Source organism: Dromiciops gliroides, chromosome 2 (assembly GCF_019393635.1).
Source record: "Dromiciops gliroides isolate mDroGli1 chromosome 2, mDroGli1.pri, whole genome shotgun sequence".
Taxonomy (NCBI): domain Eukaryota; kingdom Metazoa; phylum Chordata; class Mammalia; order Microbiotheria; family Microbiotheriidae; genus Dromiciops; species Dromiciops gliroides.
The window spans coordinates 698,768,825-698,784,544 of NC_057862.1; the positions used below are offsets into that span (position 1 = coordinate 698,768,825).

General features: G+C 51.4%; 1 protein-coding gene across 1 annotated transcript in view; it reads right to left on the bottom strand.

The window, feature by feature from the left end:
- Nucleotides 1–1,937: 1,937 nt before the first annotated feature.
- The window catches only part of APOB (apolipoprotein B), a 34,412-nt gene continuing 20,629 nt past the window's right edge, over nucleotides 1,938–15,720 (bottom strand). Inside the window, exons 26-29 of the mRNA XM_043987136.1 lie at nucleotides 7,533–15,041; nucleotides 6,479–6,590; nucleotides 6,091–6,274; nucleotides 1,938–3,943 (exon numbers count right to left, since the gene is read on the bottom strand). Of these exons, the coding sequence (XP_043843071.1) occupies nucleotides 2,363–3,943; nucleotides 6,091–6,274; nucleotides 6,479–6,590; nucleotides 7,533–15,041 (9,386 nt within the window). The 3' untranslated portion in view covers nucleotides 1,938–2,362. The remainder of the gene's footprint in view (nucleotides 3,944–6,090; nucleotides 6,275–6,478; nucleotides 6,591–7,532; nucleotides 15,042–15,720) is intronic.

The window sequence follows — 15,720 nt, forward strand, 5'->3', positions numbered from 1 at the left end:
TTGTTTTGGGGGCAGTTGGAGTTAAGTGACTTGCCCAGGGTCACACAGCTAGTAAGTGTCAAGCGTCTGAGGCCGGATTTGAACTCAGGACCTCCTGACTCCAGGGCCGGTGCTCTATCCACTGCGCCACCCAGCCACCCCCTCCTCATTCTCTTTCACCCTCTCATCCAATACGGTACCACGGCCTGTTGATTTCACCTCTGCGGCATCTCTCCAATATGCCCCCTTCTCTCCTCTGATACAGCCCCCAACCTGGTACAGGCCCTCAGCATTTCGTACCCCAGTGCTGGGAGGTCTCCCAGCCTTAATTCTGCTTTCATTCCTTGTTGTTGTTCCGTCATTTTCAGTCGTGTCTGACCCTTCGTGACCCCATTTGGGGTTTTCTTGGCCAAGATCTGGGAGGGCTTCAGCTTATTTTACAGATGAGGAAACTGAGGCAAACAGGGTAAAGTGACTTGCCCAGGGTCACACAGCTAGTAAGCATCTGAGAACAGATTTGATCTCAGGAAGATGAGTCTTCCTGACTTCAGGCCTGGTACTTTATCCACTGTGCCATCCAGCCGCCCCACAACCAAAGGAAAGAGGACTTGTAATTCTCAGGAGATGGTATCTAAGAAGAGAGTCAGTGATAAGACTTATGGATTATGTCTATATAAAAAGCACAAAATATGGGCAGTTAATTGTGTGGATCAGAGAGGCAAGAAAATAGATTTGATGTCATAGGCATGTAGAGGGGCTAAAATTCTAGCCATACTATCCAAAATCTAATGAGTGGTTGCCAATAAATTATAAGCTTTAGCAAGAGTATTTAAGTGTATAAGTATTTATTACAGAGCATTAGGATCAGAGAGAAAGGTAAAAATCTAATTATTTGTAAGAGACCCCATCATCCCACTCAACATGGCAAGGTCAGGAACCAACAGAGACAGCACCCCTCCCCCAGCGTCTGCTTCCTACTTCGTGTCCTCCTCCCAGAAATGGGAGGCTCTCAAGTTGATTGGCTGGTAGCCATGATAGACAGGACCCGTGAGCAAACGTTCCTTCCTGACGCCAAGGAAAAGCCACATGGCCTTGCCCTCAGAGGCCTTCTCCTCATGTTGGAGCTTTGCTACAGCAAGTCTCCATCAGGTGGCATCATTCCAACTGTTACAGGCATTAGTGAGATTTAGTGGGTAGAAATCTGTGATTAGAAAATGGTGCTGGAAGGGTCTTCACCATTCATAAAGGAAAGCAACAGAGAAAACAGTTAGCAAGGGGAATCTCCACTCCTGTGAGGAGACCCAGGAACCAGAAAGGAAGAGCTGGTGGAGAGTATTTGAGTAAAGGCTAGCTGAAAGAGAAACAGAAGCAATCGTTCTCAGAGAAGGCTACAGCACTCTTGGACAGGAGGAATGAGAGGAGTATGGGAAAGGAGACTCCAAACTTGGCCTACACCTGATGCTGTAACAATCCACCAGCCATACCCTCGCTAGGGTTCACCCACTCCCAAGAGATGAGCAACTTAGAAATCTGTAACTTCTCTCAATGGTGACATAATCCTTCAAAGTGGGAAGGAAGCCCCAAAGGAAATTGTTCTTCTGGACCTTCTAACCAAGGAGGGGAAGATGGTTGTTCATGTGGAGATGACAGGAAGCTAGGAAAGCAGGAAGTGGGACCCCTCCTTCATTGCTTGGGATAAAGGAAAGGGAATTTGGTGCTAGTTTGACCTGCACTTTCAATGTGGGGAGAGCACACCTTCTTGTCCCACTGCTGCCCCTGACACTATGGAAAGCCCCGCCTGGCAGGGGCCACAGACAGGATCGGTAGCCAATCCCATGCACAGCCAATCGCTCTTTCGAGGAACTTCGGTCCGAAAATGCATCCGTCCGTGTTTCCTATCTGCCTCCTCAGGAGAGAGCTCACGGGTTAGGAGAGACTGACCACTCAGCTTAAGAAGGTGTAATAAACAAGGCATTTATTTGTATTTTCCAAGTCTAGTAAAAGAATTCAGATGATCATTTTCATTCCCCCTCCCCCTGACCAAGCCATGGTTCCACAGGTGCAGCCGCCCTGGTCACCAGCCCCTGTAACCGTTCCAATTCCATAGCCTTAAATTTTCTGCCCTTGGGTGGAGAGAGTTCCTCCTGAGGGGAGGTCCACAGGCTCCCGGCTCTCCCAGGGTGAGTGGGGCCATCCTTGGATCCGCTTCAAGAACTTGGGGGACTCGGGCCTCCATTTGCTTCCTCAGCTGCCCAGTGAGTTGACTGCTGGCGAGGGGCTGCTCAGTGACTCTCTCCAAGTCTCCCTTCTGCTCTGAGCTGTCTCGAGGGTGTCCCTTGGTTTTCCCCAAGGGCATTGCCCTTAGTTTGGGCTCTTGGGTGAATTAGGGGAAAAGATAGGGCACCTTGATCTGCAGCTGACCTGGGTGCGCCTGGACGTAGGTGTGTAGGCTGCTGGCTGTCACCCCCTGCAGGCTGTGCAGGGCCTCAGCCACGTACTTGAGGAGAGCTTGGCAGCCTTGTACAGAGAGGCTGATGAGCCTCGCAGCGGTATTGGTGGCCCACTGGAAAGCCCGAGAGAGCCCATCTGAGGCGCCTTGCAGCTGGGCTAGGAGCCGCTCGCGATGCTGGGCAGCCTTCCTCTTGGCTGCTGCTGCCCAATTGCTGATCCTTTCTTGGGCCGTCACAGAGATCTCACGGAGCCTCTCCTTCCCTTTTCCATCAACATCCAGAACTAGGTCGAGGCACTCCTGGACAAATGTGCTTGTGAGCCTTTCCACTTCATCGGTCAGTCTGGAAGCCCAGCTGAGAAAGGCCTGGCAGGCTTGAGATTGGAATTCCTTTAGGGCGTCAATGATTCTTCTGGCCAAGTCGATGAACCGGTCTTCAATTTCATAGTATTTCACCGTCCAGCCAATGACGTTTGGGTCAAAATATTCTTCCCGAAGAGTCTTGACATAGTCATGGAGCTGGCTTAGTTTTCTAGAAATCTCCTGAAATTGGGTCTGCACAAAGGACTGCAGGTGCTTAAGATGTTCTCTCAGGTAGGTAAATACCTGTGGGGTGAGATCGGAAATGAGGCGGACCTTGTCCAGGAATTCATTTTTGAGGGAAACAAATGTCTTCTCCTTCAAGGCTTGAAGACTTTCTTCTACCTGTTGGAAGACACGGCCAGTCAATGACTGCAGAGAAATCAGAATGTCTGAAAATCGGGCTGCCTGAAGCCCGTCCAATTTGCGTTGGATGTTCTCAGAAAAGCCCCTGAGCCCCTCTCCCAGCTGGGCGAGCCCCTGGCGGAGGTCTGGGAAGGCGGCATTCTCATCCAGATCTTTGACGTAGGCGAGCAGAGCTTCTAAGGCTTGGTGGACTCTGGAATAAGCCCGGGACAAGGCCTTGGTGGCTTCACGCAGGACGGCGGAGCAGAGCTCGTCGCCCGTGAACCCGTCTGCCTGTCCGGGCAGCTGGAAGCGGCTGACCTTCAGAAGCTCAATGCCTGAGTCCATCAGGAGTAGGGCTTTCTTGCGATAGTCCTGTGTCACCCCCAAGGCCCCATCGAAGCCCTTGTTCTTGAGATCCTGGAAGCTGGCCTGTTCTGCCTGGTAGAGGCGCTGGGCGCCGGCCTCCCACTCTTGGTAAGTGCTGGCTGTCTCCCTGGCTGCTCGGCGCAGCCGCACAGCTGCCTCATCTATCTGGTTCAGGACCCCGTGATAGGCTTCGTCCACTCGCTTCTCGAGGAGCCTCCTCAGCTTGGCGGAGGTGCTGCTGATGTCCAGGCCCGTCTGCTCCCGGTGGCATCTGTCCAGGTAGGCGTAGACCGTCTCTGCTGCCTGGGGCAAGGCGGCTGTGAGGCTCTGCCCCAGCTCGGATGCTGTCTCCTCGTTCCAGTCCACAGTGAGATGAAGGAAGTCAGGGTCATGATGGGACAGCTCGAGCCCTGCCAGGTCCAGCTTCCTTTCAGGGGAGACCTAAAGCAAAGAGAAGAGGGCACAGGGAGGCTTCCTGTTAGCACGTCCCAAAGAGGCTCTGGCAGTTAAGCCTCCACCGGCACTGGCCGCACCACTATTTCTTGTTCAAACACTTCCCACGTACCTGATTCTTCTTCTTTATGACCATCTCTCAGGCCCTTCATCTAGAAATCATAAACTGTTGATGCAGAGGGGCCCCCTCCTCTCCTCTGACACTGCCATCCCCTGCTGCAGACCCTCATCATCACCTCACGCCTGGACTGTTGCAGTAGCTGCTGGTGGGGGGGGGAGGTCTGCCTACCTTAGGTCTCCCCCTACTAGTCCATCCCCCATTCAGCTACCAAAGGGATTTTCCTAAGGTGCTAGTCTGACCACTTCACCACCACTATTGGATAGACCTCAGTGGTTTCCTCTCACCTCCTGAAGCAAATGCAGAAAGCTCTGACCTTTCCTCTCGTTCCAGTCTTCGCACATTGGATTTCCATCGTCTCTACAACCTGGGACTCCAGCCTTGTGCTTCCTCACACATGAGACCCCAGGCTCTCTCCCCCCAGCCCCCCCCCCCACTGGGCCTGTCATTCCCTCTCTCCTCATCCCCACCCCCTTCCAGAGTCGGCCCAGGGGCCTGCATGGGAAAGAAGCCCTCCAAGGGCAGCTAGTGCTTCTTTTTCTGCCCTTGTATCTCTGGTGCCTGACCCAGGCCAGGAACATCATAGGTGCATAATAAATGCATGCTGCTGGGTGGATGGATTTGGTGCTTAGAGCTGGTCTGAAAATTTGGCAGCTAATCTCGTCCCCAAACCCTCCTTTGCAGACAAGGAGAGAAATGCAGTTGAGGTAGTAGATGCCCACATTCATTTGACCCAATGCCTCCTGGGACAAAGGAGGGGAAATGACTCTCCCAGGACCCCTTGGTCAGTTCGTCCCCAGGGTGGGAGGGAAGCCCAGGCCTCTGACTCTCTTTTGTTTTGTTTTGTTTTGTTTCTTTCTTTCTCTCTCTCTCTCTCTCTCTCTCTCTCTCTCTCTCTCTCTCTCTCTCTCTCTCTCTTTCTTTTTTGCAGGGCAATGGGGGTTAAGTGACTTGCCCAGGGTCACACAGCTAGTAAGTGTCAAGTGTCTGAGGCCAGATTTGAACTCAGGTCCTCCTTAATCCAGGGCTGGTGCTTTATCCACTGTGCCACCTAGCTGCCCCAAGGCCCCTGACTCTCTATCCTGCCATGGTCACAGGTTAGGGTGGGCACCCCTTTTATGTTGCTGGGAGACATGTCAGCAGGGGACCAAGTGAAGGCCCCAAAGGGGCGTGGAATAGAGAACTAGCACCAGTGAGGAAGCCTTGGTCACTGGAGCCATCTTCGGCCTGGGCAGGGCCCTGCCCACTTCTGACTCTTGGGACTTTTCTTTTTTTGTTTGTTTGTTTGTTTTGCGGGGCAATGGGGGTTAAGTGACTTGCCCAGGGTCACACAACTAGTAAGTGTCAAGTGTCTGAGGCCGGATTTGAACTCAGGTCCTCCTGAATCCAGGGCCGGTGGTTTATGCACTGAGCCACCTAGCTGCCCCTCTTGGGGCTTTTCTAAACAGAGGGAGGGGCAACGGCTGTGCCCCCCAGGCTCTGACACTCTTCAGAAAGCCCCTGGGGACCATGGGTCCCATGACCTCCTTTCAGCCTATTCTTCCTGACCCCCTTTGGAAACAGTGAGGGTCTTATGGCAAAAGCCCTGGGGTGAGTCAGAGGCTGTGGGTTCGAATCCTGCCTTGTTCCTTTGCTAGCTATGGGGCCTCAGCCACTTTCCTGGCAGGCCTTGGTTTTCTCAGAAGTAAAATTGGGAAGGAAGGAGCTGAACCAGATGACCTCTGGTGTGACCTCCTCCTTTCCCATCAGGTCAGAAATCTGGCAATTCCCCGTTTGCCACTCTTGGGAGTGGGGCACTGAGGCTTGGAGCCTTCCGGAGGGGTGTCATCTGAAGAGCATGAAACCAAGGCACACTTGGCTTCATCAACAACACAGTGACTCCTGATGACACGATAAGTCAACCTGCCTCTGTGTCCAGAAAACAGTCCCCTTGGGCCCCCAGACCCTGGGGTCTGTGGAACCTCCCTGAGGCATGTGCCCCCTCCCCAACTGGGCAGGCGCAGCCCAGGAGCCTCACCTTGGGACGGTAGTACAGCTTCCACTGGAGAACAACGGGGTTATCGTGAATGTCCAGGCCCAGGGTGCCGATGGCTGGAGAGGAGACTGTCAGGGATGAGCTGCTTTCATCTACCTGGCAGCTTATGAGGACGTTGGTGAACGTGGGGCTGGTGACTTGGAGGATCACGGTTGCCTCCAAAATTCTGGAAAGTAATGGCCCATCCTCAGTCGTTGCTAGTGTTGAGACCCAGCCCACTCCCCTCTGCTCCTCCAGGACTCAGCTCTTCAGCCCCTGCCTGGGGTCACACCCCCTCAGATGATCTCCCCGGAAATGCCAGGCATTGACATTCTGAATATCTGCTCAACTGAACCCCAGCCCCCTGTTCTCCACAAGAGGCCATACTTACTCAAGGCCTCGAACCCTGACATTTCCTTTATATTCAGCACTTAGTTCCCTGTGGGAGAACGTGCCCTTCTTCCCCACCAAGACACCATCTTCAAAGGTATATGTGGCCCCATCTGTGGGAGAGAGATCGTGCGGGTTACCAGATTAGCAAGGGAGCTCCCCAGATGTGCACAGACCCAACAGATAAGAATTCAGCTGGGGGCACCCCATGGCCCCAACAGCTGGCCTGGAGCCAGAAAGACCTGAGTTCAAATACAGCCTCATATACTTGCTGGCTGTGAGACCCTTGTCTGCTTGTTTCCTCATCTGTAAGATTAGGACAATTACCTCCTTCCCGGGGTGACCAAATGGAAAACTATTTAAAGAATTTTACAAACCTTAAAGCGCTATCTACATGGTAGCTATGCATACAAGAATTATCATCATCCTTCTGAATTTCCAATGGGTGAGAAATAAAATTGGCACAATTGGAAAAAGAAAAGATTGTTGTTGTTGTTGTTGTTTTAAAGCCATGACTTGAATATTTCCAGGCCTGGCCTGGGAAATGGTTTATCTCAACTCAATTCTATCAGGAAAAGCCCTGCAGGGTTGCCTGCTGCCACACTCTCTGCCTCTGAGGAGGCGCCACATCCCCGAATGCGCCTTTTCGGAAGTGCCTACAGAGGGAGGAGGAGACAGCTTCTTATCACTGGTTCTCCCAACAGGGACACACAGACTGCTGCTGTTTGTTTAAGAAGCTAAGTTGTCCTTCCATAGTTAGCTCTGCTTTTCCCTTCAATAAACCTAGGATCATGAACAAAAATGATTATCATTTCACAGCAACTAGGTACAGGTAGAGTGTAGGAGACAGACACTCACATAAACATCTAGGAGATGTTTATTATTCCCAACCTAACCTGTCCCAAAGGTTTCTTTTGCCCATGTAGTTTTTCAAGTGGTTTTTGCAAGGACTTTCTTTAATTCTGAGATGCTGCCACTTGAGGGCACGCTTCTTTCTGGCTCACCCCATGGGGACCCCTAGCTCAGAGGAGAGAGAGAGTAAAGCTTGTCCTTACAGCTGAGGTCATACTCCAGGGGCTGCACCGTGCTGCTGCACGTGGCCTCGAGAGTCATCTCCACGTGGTCTTCTTTTCTCTTCAGGTTGGAGCTCCAGGTGGTGTTGTAGATTGGGGATGCCACTCGGAAGTCTCCTGCCAGTGCTCCGAAGGAAGGCACAAAGATCCCGGTGGGCAGCCAGAAAGTCAGAGTCGGGACCCTGATGTTCTGCTCAGACACAGTGATGCTCGGCAGGTCAAAGTCTGCAATTTTGTTAGCCGCCTCATTCAGATCAAAGATGGCCCCAGCGAGGGGCAGCTTTTTGGGAAGAGTGAAGGGAGACAGGGTGAGCTGGAACTCAGGCACAGTCACCGCAAAGAAGGGGAGTGCGGACCCTTCTGCTGTCGAGTATTCTGTGGACACTTCGACTCTGGGGAATTTTAGTTGGGGCAGCGATGGTAAACTGAGGGTGAAGGGAGCCATGCTGGTCTTCTTGGCTAATCTTATGGAACCACTCTCTGGGCTGGAGGACAGAGTGACCCAAGGCTTCCATTCTGGTCCAGAGATGATGAATTCATCGGCCATTTCTTTCACAGGGATGGAAAACCAGTAGCCAGTGTGGCTCTTAGTATAAACAAGGGCGCTGGAAATGTGGAGGGACTGTCTCCTGTCAGCACTGGTGGTCACGTCCAGCTTTAGGATGTCCCACAGACTGGTGTCATAAACGGGCAGGAGGGTGTCTTTGAGGAAGGACAGGGAGCCTTCTAAAGAGCTGGCTGCCTCCAGGCGGATTTCAGCTGGGTCATTAAGCAGCTGCATGTTGTGAGTGAGGGACACGGTCTCAAGGTGGCCCTCTCCTTTCCAGCTGGCCCGCTGGTCCTTGGGGCTGGCAGTCAGGCTTACCACCTGGCCGACAGAGGCCTTATTGAAGAGAGTGCTGGGCTGGCTGGCATGAACTTGAATCATGCTGGACACAGTCCAAGGAGCCAGCTCTAACGTCACCCGGTAATTCTGCTCTCCATGGGTGGAAAGCCCTCTCCCCAGCTGTAAATAGTTTTTCCCATTATGTTCCCAGACAGTGTAGATGTGCCCAACAGAAGCCTCCCCAGCAAAGTTTTCCTTTGCCTCCACGTTCCAGATGCCGTCCACTTTGGATGTCCCTTCGAGCTTCACTGAAGAGCGTGTGCTCTTGATGTCCAAGTAGGAGTTGGCCTCACTGGAGATGGCCGCAGAATACTTTTGGGAAAGGACCGAGCCGCTGATACTGCCTTTGGTGTCTGTCTCAATGGACAAGTAAGGGGGGAGGCTTTCTGATGTAAAGCTTTCTAAGGTGAGCTTGTGGTCCACGGCCCCTTTGGCGCTGCTCTGCAGCCGGGAAGAGGTGAAGTCATACTTGAGCTTGATGGAGGAAGAGATGGTGGGCTTTGGCTTCATGTTCCCAGTGAGCGTCTGCTGGAGATTGGCTTTCAGCACTGGGCACTGCACTTTGGCCACGGTGGTCACAGAGGTCTCCATGTTCCTCTTGGTCAGGCTGAAGGTGCTGTCATGATTCCCTTCCACAAATTTGTTATTTAGGGAGAGAGCCGTGGCGAGCTTCAGACCCCTCTTTCTGGTCAAACTAGTGGTCCCATCCAACTTATACTGTAAAGCATCAATGACGGAGAAGGAGGATGACCTGAAATGAGCCACAATATCTGACTGATTGTACAGGCCCACATTGGTGTTCAGTGTGATGACACTTGACTTGAAGGAAAAGTCATAGGTGAAGTTGCCCATGGCTGGGATTGGGATGTGGTCTGATGGCCGAAGAATATCAAAGCCTGGGAGGGTGAGCTTCTGGAGACTCCTGGGCACGTGAAGGACTGAAAATTCAAGGGATGGCAGGACAAAGGTGTATGATGGCAAGGAGAAGCCAATGCCAGGGACAGTGAAGCCAGGGGTGCTCATCTCCTTGGGCATCAAGTAGCCAAATGCCGGCATCTCTGCTTTGAACGGAGAGACGTAGATGTTGAGCATTGGGATAGAGTAGTCTGGAATGCTCATGGTCCTCGGGAGCTTGTCCAGAGAGGCTTCCACTTTGTACTTTTCAAACCTGACCTTTGCCTCATCATATGACTTGGTGAGGAAATCGAATGCCTTGTCCCTGCCTTTCTCAAAGTGCTGATGGACAGCTCCCACGTTTGGACTAAGGGCGTCATAAATAGCTCCGAGGGGGAACGGGATGGTGTACCTGTCCTTGTTCTTCTTGTACTGAACATTCACATCCAGATCAAAGGATTGCTTGGTGGTCTTCAGGAAGTCTTTCAAGCCCGTCCTCTCCCACAAGGAGAAGTCTCTCAGGGGGGGAGTTGTGAGCGAGGTATAAGGCAGAGTCATTTCAGGAACTGTGAGCGGGATGTTTAAGAAGTCCAGGTTGGCTTCCCCATTCATGCTCAGATGAGCTTCAAGGCTGTTCTCACTGTTTCCTGCAGAGAAGTTCTGGCTGTATCTGTACTGATTGAACCTGGCGCCCGACTGCCAACCGATGCGCTGGATGTCACAGCTCAGGGCCAGAGCATAGTTGTTGAGGAAATCTATCTTTCCAGTCAGCTTCAAAGGAAAGCTCACCTTCACGTTGCCTTCATTATTCACTTCTGCACCGAGCTCGAAAGGCTGAGCCAAAAGGGACAGGGAGTTCTTCAAGGTCCCAGTCACTCTTCCATTCAAGCGAGCCTCGTGGGTGCCCATGAGCTCTCCCTTCATCTCTCCCAGCAGCCCTGAGCCTCGAGCAGTGAGCACACTATGGCCCATGTGCTGGGACTCCACTTCAGACTGGATTTCAAATTTGGCGAAATTGAGAAAGCCAGATTCCGAGGCCAGTTTTTGGGTCACTTTTACATGTTTGCTGTTGATCTTATTGGACACGTCCAGTGAAGCCAGTGGCCCTTCCACAGTGAACCTGAGGATGGACTCGTGCATCCCCTCATCTGAGAAGTGGGGGCAGGCCCATTTCCATGACCCCACTCCCGTGGAAGTCACTGCTACATGCCCTGCTTCCAGCAGCGTCCCCAGCTCATGGCGCAGGTCCATCTGGCTTGAGAAGTCTGCTTGAGGAAGGTTCAGTTTGTGAGAATATTTTGTGTTACTCTCAAAGGTCACTTGCTTCTGTAGCTTGAGGGACAAGCTGTTGCCCAGCTCCAGGGTATTCTTGTCTGTGTAGATCCCGGCCAGAGTGTTCGCCTTGCCAAGGATGGAGGTTGCCAAAAACAGCATCTCGCTGTCATGCTCTGCCTTCAGGTATTTGCTGGATAACTTTAGAGACTCCTTCAAAACCAGCCTTTCCATTTCAGGGGCCGAGAGGTGTGCATCAGCTTGAAGAGTGAAATCCAGGAGGTCCGTTGTGGATTGTCCTTCAGCAGTCATGGAGGCCACAATCTCCGGGCTCCTTGCTGAGGTTGTTGTGTTCTCAATGCCCCCACTGGCAACCAGGGTGAAAAAAGGAGATGTGATTTTCAAAGCAGCAGACATTTTGCCAAAGGTTGGGATTGTGACTGTGTGGGGGATATGGGGAAGTTGAAATTCTGGGATCTGAATATCAGGAACCTGAAATTCATTTAGGCTTAGCTTTGGAATCACAATTTCTGGGATGGTCACCTCTGGGAGATGGAAGTCTGGTAGGGTGAGTGCGGCAAGAAGTGTGTCTTTCACCTTCAAATCCTGTAGAGAGATTTCTGGCAGGGGCCACCGGAATTCGCTGGACAGCATCTGGTCAATGGTCCTAATGATCCTGAGTTTGATTTCTATGAGGTCAATTGTAAAGGACGGAACCACAAAGGTGTTGAGGATGGAAAATTCTGGAGTGGTAAAGCGTGATGGAACCCTGATGTCTTTCAATTTCTTCATGTTGATCTGAACAGAAGGGATGCGTAAGTCTGTCAGGGGGACGATGAAATCGGGAGTCTGGAAGGTGGCTTCTTGGAGAGCTCTCAGGCTCACCTCGAAGGCAGGCAGTGTGCCGAGGGCCGTTCTGATCTCAGGGACAGTGAAGCCTCGCTCTACCAGGCTTTTCACATTCTCGGCCCAATCTTTGATGTGGTACTGCTCAGCAAAGTCGGTTAGCTCCTTGGCAGCCAGCATCCACCAGTCCACGACGTAGGTGACGAGGGTGCTGTAAACCTGGCTGAGGGTTTGCAGGCGTTGTTGGATTTCCTTCTGAATGTCCAGTTTGTAGAGTCGGTCTCGTGTGTCTTCAAGGATTTCCTGAAGCCTCCCTTTGATGTCAGCTCCAGAAGTGGAGCTCAGAACATCCCAGAGCCAGTCGGAGATCACTGTGAGCCGTGTGTCTTTGATCTTCTCCAGGTAGTCTGAGAGGGTGGCTCTGACCTCTGCTGCATACAATTTGGCAGCCTCGATTTTCTGTGGAAGCTCCAGAGCCCGGATCTCCTTGTTGATTTTCTGGATCAGCTCATGGATTATCTTGTTGGCTTCATCCACAAACTGGTTGTAGTCAAAAGACCGCAGGGTCTGTACCAAGAGGTCGAGGAATTTGTTCACTTCAACAATCAGTTGCTCAAATTTCACCATCTGTGCTTTCTTGACAGCCTTATCAACCAGAGTCTGCAGTTTCTCAAAGTAGGCTTTGATGTCGACTTTTTTCAGGGCGTTGGTCAGTTTCTGAGTGGTTTCTTTCAGCTTGTATTGGTTGGCTAATTGGACTAACTTATCCATTAGGACCTGGGCACGTTTGTGTAGCTCATGCTTGCGAGCCAGCCCATGGATTTTAGCTCTAAAAGCATTGATCTTTTCAGTCACCTCATAATCTTCTAACAGATTCATGACAATCTCTTTGATATACTCAATAACCCTGTTTAGTTCTTGGATTGGCAGTGACGTTCTCAGGAACTCCATGTACACTCTGACATCAATGGTCTCTACTTGCCCTTTGAGCCAATCAGCCCAGGCCTGGAAATCAAAATTCTGAAGCTGCTGTTTTAGCTGCTGCAGCTTCTCAAGGACTTGAGCTCGAGTCCAGACTATGGCATGGACTTTATTTACATTGATTTTTTCAACAAATTCATACACACTTTGGATTAATATCATCACACGAGAACAGATTTGATACTTGTCCTCCAAAACCTTTAATTCTTTCACTTTTGCATCGATTAGTTCTACAATAAATTCTTTTAATTTATGTAGGTCATAATTATCTTGAATATACTGATCAAATTGTATCAAGTAAGTGTGAGACTGAGATGTGATTTCATTGAGCCTGATTTTGGCATTATCTAAGGAAATTTGCAGATCATCGACTGTTATCTTATAATTTTCCATAAAAGCGATTAGTTTCTCTTTTGCATTTATAACATGTCCTTCAAAATTAAAGTTTCGGAGAAAGTCATTAGCCAGCTGTGGGAGCTTGTCTAAGGCCGCTCGGTAGTGCTTCACGTAGTGGTCAATGTTGATGCTTTTCAGGTACTGCTGGAGGCTCTGGAGGGTGGCTAGGATGGCTCCTCGCACCTTCTCAAAATAAGCAGGCAGGCTCTCCAAGAACGGAAGGTTGATCACATGAATGTCCAGGTTCTTATCATACCTGATGGTACCAGTGAGACTGAATTCCTGAGGCTTGCCAACGCCAGCCCTCAGGTCAAACGCATCGATGACATTAATGGGCTCGTTGAACAAATATGGCAGCTCCATGGGTGAGTCAAGCACAGCGAGGTCAGCAACAGCCCCTGCCCTGAGCTCCATGCCCACTCTGTCCTTGGTGTTGTAGGTCTGGAGCTCATGGTTATACACATTTTTGTTGGCCAGGGCCTTGATCTTCCAGGTGCTGGACTGCTCAGCCGGAGTGACCAGGGCGCTGACCTGGTGATCCAGCATGGTCTCGATGCTCCTCCGGGAGCGGAGCTGGTGGCCTGATGATGCTTTGTAATCATGGGAGAAGGTGAGGGCCAGAGGCTCTGCTTTCAGCAGGAATTTGCTGTAGAGCTGACCCGTGTGCTCTCCACCCAGGATCAGGCGCCCATTGCCTGTGGTGTGCACATCCATGGCCAGCTTGAATGGCTCCATCATGGTGTGGAAGACGTTGCTGAAATGCAGGGACTCTGAGTTGTAGGTGGTGTGGACGTTGATGGAAGAAGCCAGCCCGGCGAGGTTGGCGCTGACCCGGTGAGTCAGCTCTGCGCCCCGCACCTTGCCCAGGGTGTCCGTTTTGTAACTCGCGGACAAGTCAGCATACGTCAGGGTGTAGATGTGTTTGATTTCCTCATTGCCAAAGGTGCCCTTCACGTTACCCCCCAGACTTAGCTTTAGTGGTTCTAGCCTCAACTTGCCCGTGTTGGCGAGATCCAGGGCATTATACTTGAGGTTGTTGTTCAGGGTAGCTGTGAGGAAATAAGGCTGAAGCTGGAGATTAAAACTGTGCTGATAGAGTTTGCCCGGGCTCAACAAGTTATCCATCTTTGAGGTGAAGTCCAAGGTCCACCCGGCAATGGCCAGGCTATTAACGTGCTCCAGCTTGGTCTCCTTATAGGAGCCCATCATGTCATTGGACAACATCAGCCCCTCTTTGTTAAGCCTGAAGTTGAAGATGTTTTTGCTGTCCATGCCCAGAAACGTGGCCTGGTACACACTTCCCAGGGCTACCTCTGTGAGGGCCATCTTCCCGTCCAGAGAGCACTTTGCACTGTGTTCCCGGTAGCGTGCGTTAGTCATCGCTTTCAAGGAGGCTCCCAGAGGTCCCAGGGCAGCATTAAACTCACTCTCGAGCATCAGTGGAAGGACCTTCAGATTGGTGGTAGCACTGGTTGACACGCCATCCTGCCCAATCCTTAGAGTCGCTTTGTGGGCTCCGCTGCTACTTTGATCTGTGCCCAGGAGATCAGCATTTAATTCTAGGCCACGGGAACTGAGGGAGCCTGAGAGCAGGGTGAAGACCTTCAGGGTCTGGAAATCAACCCGGTACTCTGATCGGAGCAGAGCGCTCTGCCGCGCCAAAGTCAGGTCCAGCTTGTGGGCAGCTGCAAGGTCAGAGTACTTTCCGGTGGTGTCTGATTTCAGAGTCAGTTGGCTATTTTCGTACGTCAAGGAAGCGGTGTTTTTTACAGTGCCGTCTTGTAGGCTGGAGGCAGAGGTGACAGAGAGACTTCCGTCCCCATACCTGCCCGTCACCTGGTTGGTGGCCTGGAAGACGGAGGAGTCCAACCTCAGATTGGACTCTCCAGTGATGTGGCCTGTGCTGACATCTCTCTGGTAGGACAGGGCATATGTGCTCTTAGTGTAGAAGGAAAGAGCTGTGAGCTGACCGTCTGCTTTGATCTCTTTGACGTACAAATGCAACTTCTTCTTTGAATCTATGTGGACTGAAAAGGCCACCTGTGGCCCCAAGTCACTGGAAGCATCAAATGTTAGGAAACCTTTGGAAGCCGGATTATTTCCAAATTTTTCTACGTGGCTGAGCTTGATATTTGAATCCAGAAACTTGTGGTGCAGAGATCCATCACAGGATAAAGTAAATGTATTCCTATGGTCATAAGTTGTTTCCCCAGATCCTAAGACAAAAAAGAAATGATACTGGTTAAATAAAGTAATTACGAACTGATCCAGGGAAGCTAGGTGGTGCTGCAGTGGATAGAGCACTGGGCCTAGAATCAGGAAGACCTGAGTTCCAATCTGGCCTCAGACACTTACTAGCTGGGTGACCCTGGGCCAGTCACTTGACCCTGTCTGCTTCAGTTTTCTCATCTGTAAAATGAGCTGGAGAAGGAAATAGCAAGCCACTCCAGTACTTTTGACAAGAAAACCCCAAAGGAAGTTGTGAAGAGTCCGATGGGACCAAAACGAGTAAAACAGCAATGACAAACAATCTGGTCCGACAGAAATCTTTGTCAAAGCGTCCCAGTAAGATGGGATTGTAAGGTGAGTCTGTTAGCAAGCTCTGGCGCGCTCAGCACAAGTGCCCAGAGACAACACCCTCAAAAGCTGTTTGGACTTTGAAAGCCCAGCCAGGACAAAGCCCCTGTGCTGTGTGCACTGGGAGGGAGGTGGGGACCCTCGTCTTGGCCCCAGCCCACCACATGACCACTGTCTAGCTCCTCGGCTACCCCGCCTCGGAAGGGAAACCCTCTGCCAACGAGGACCGTTTCCTCCTCTGAATGTATAGCCCCTGAGGCTGGCACAAGATTGGCACTCAGGCATGTACAATAAATGCCTGCTGATTGGCTGAGCAAG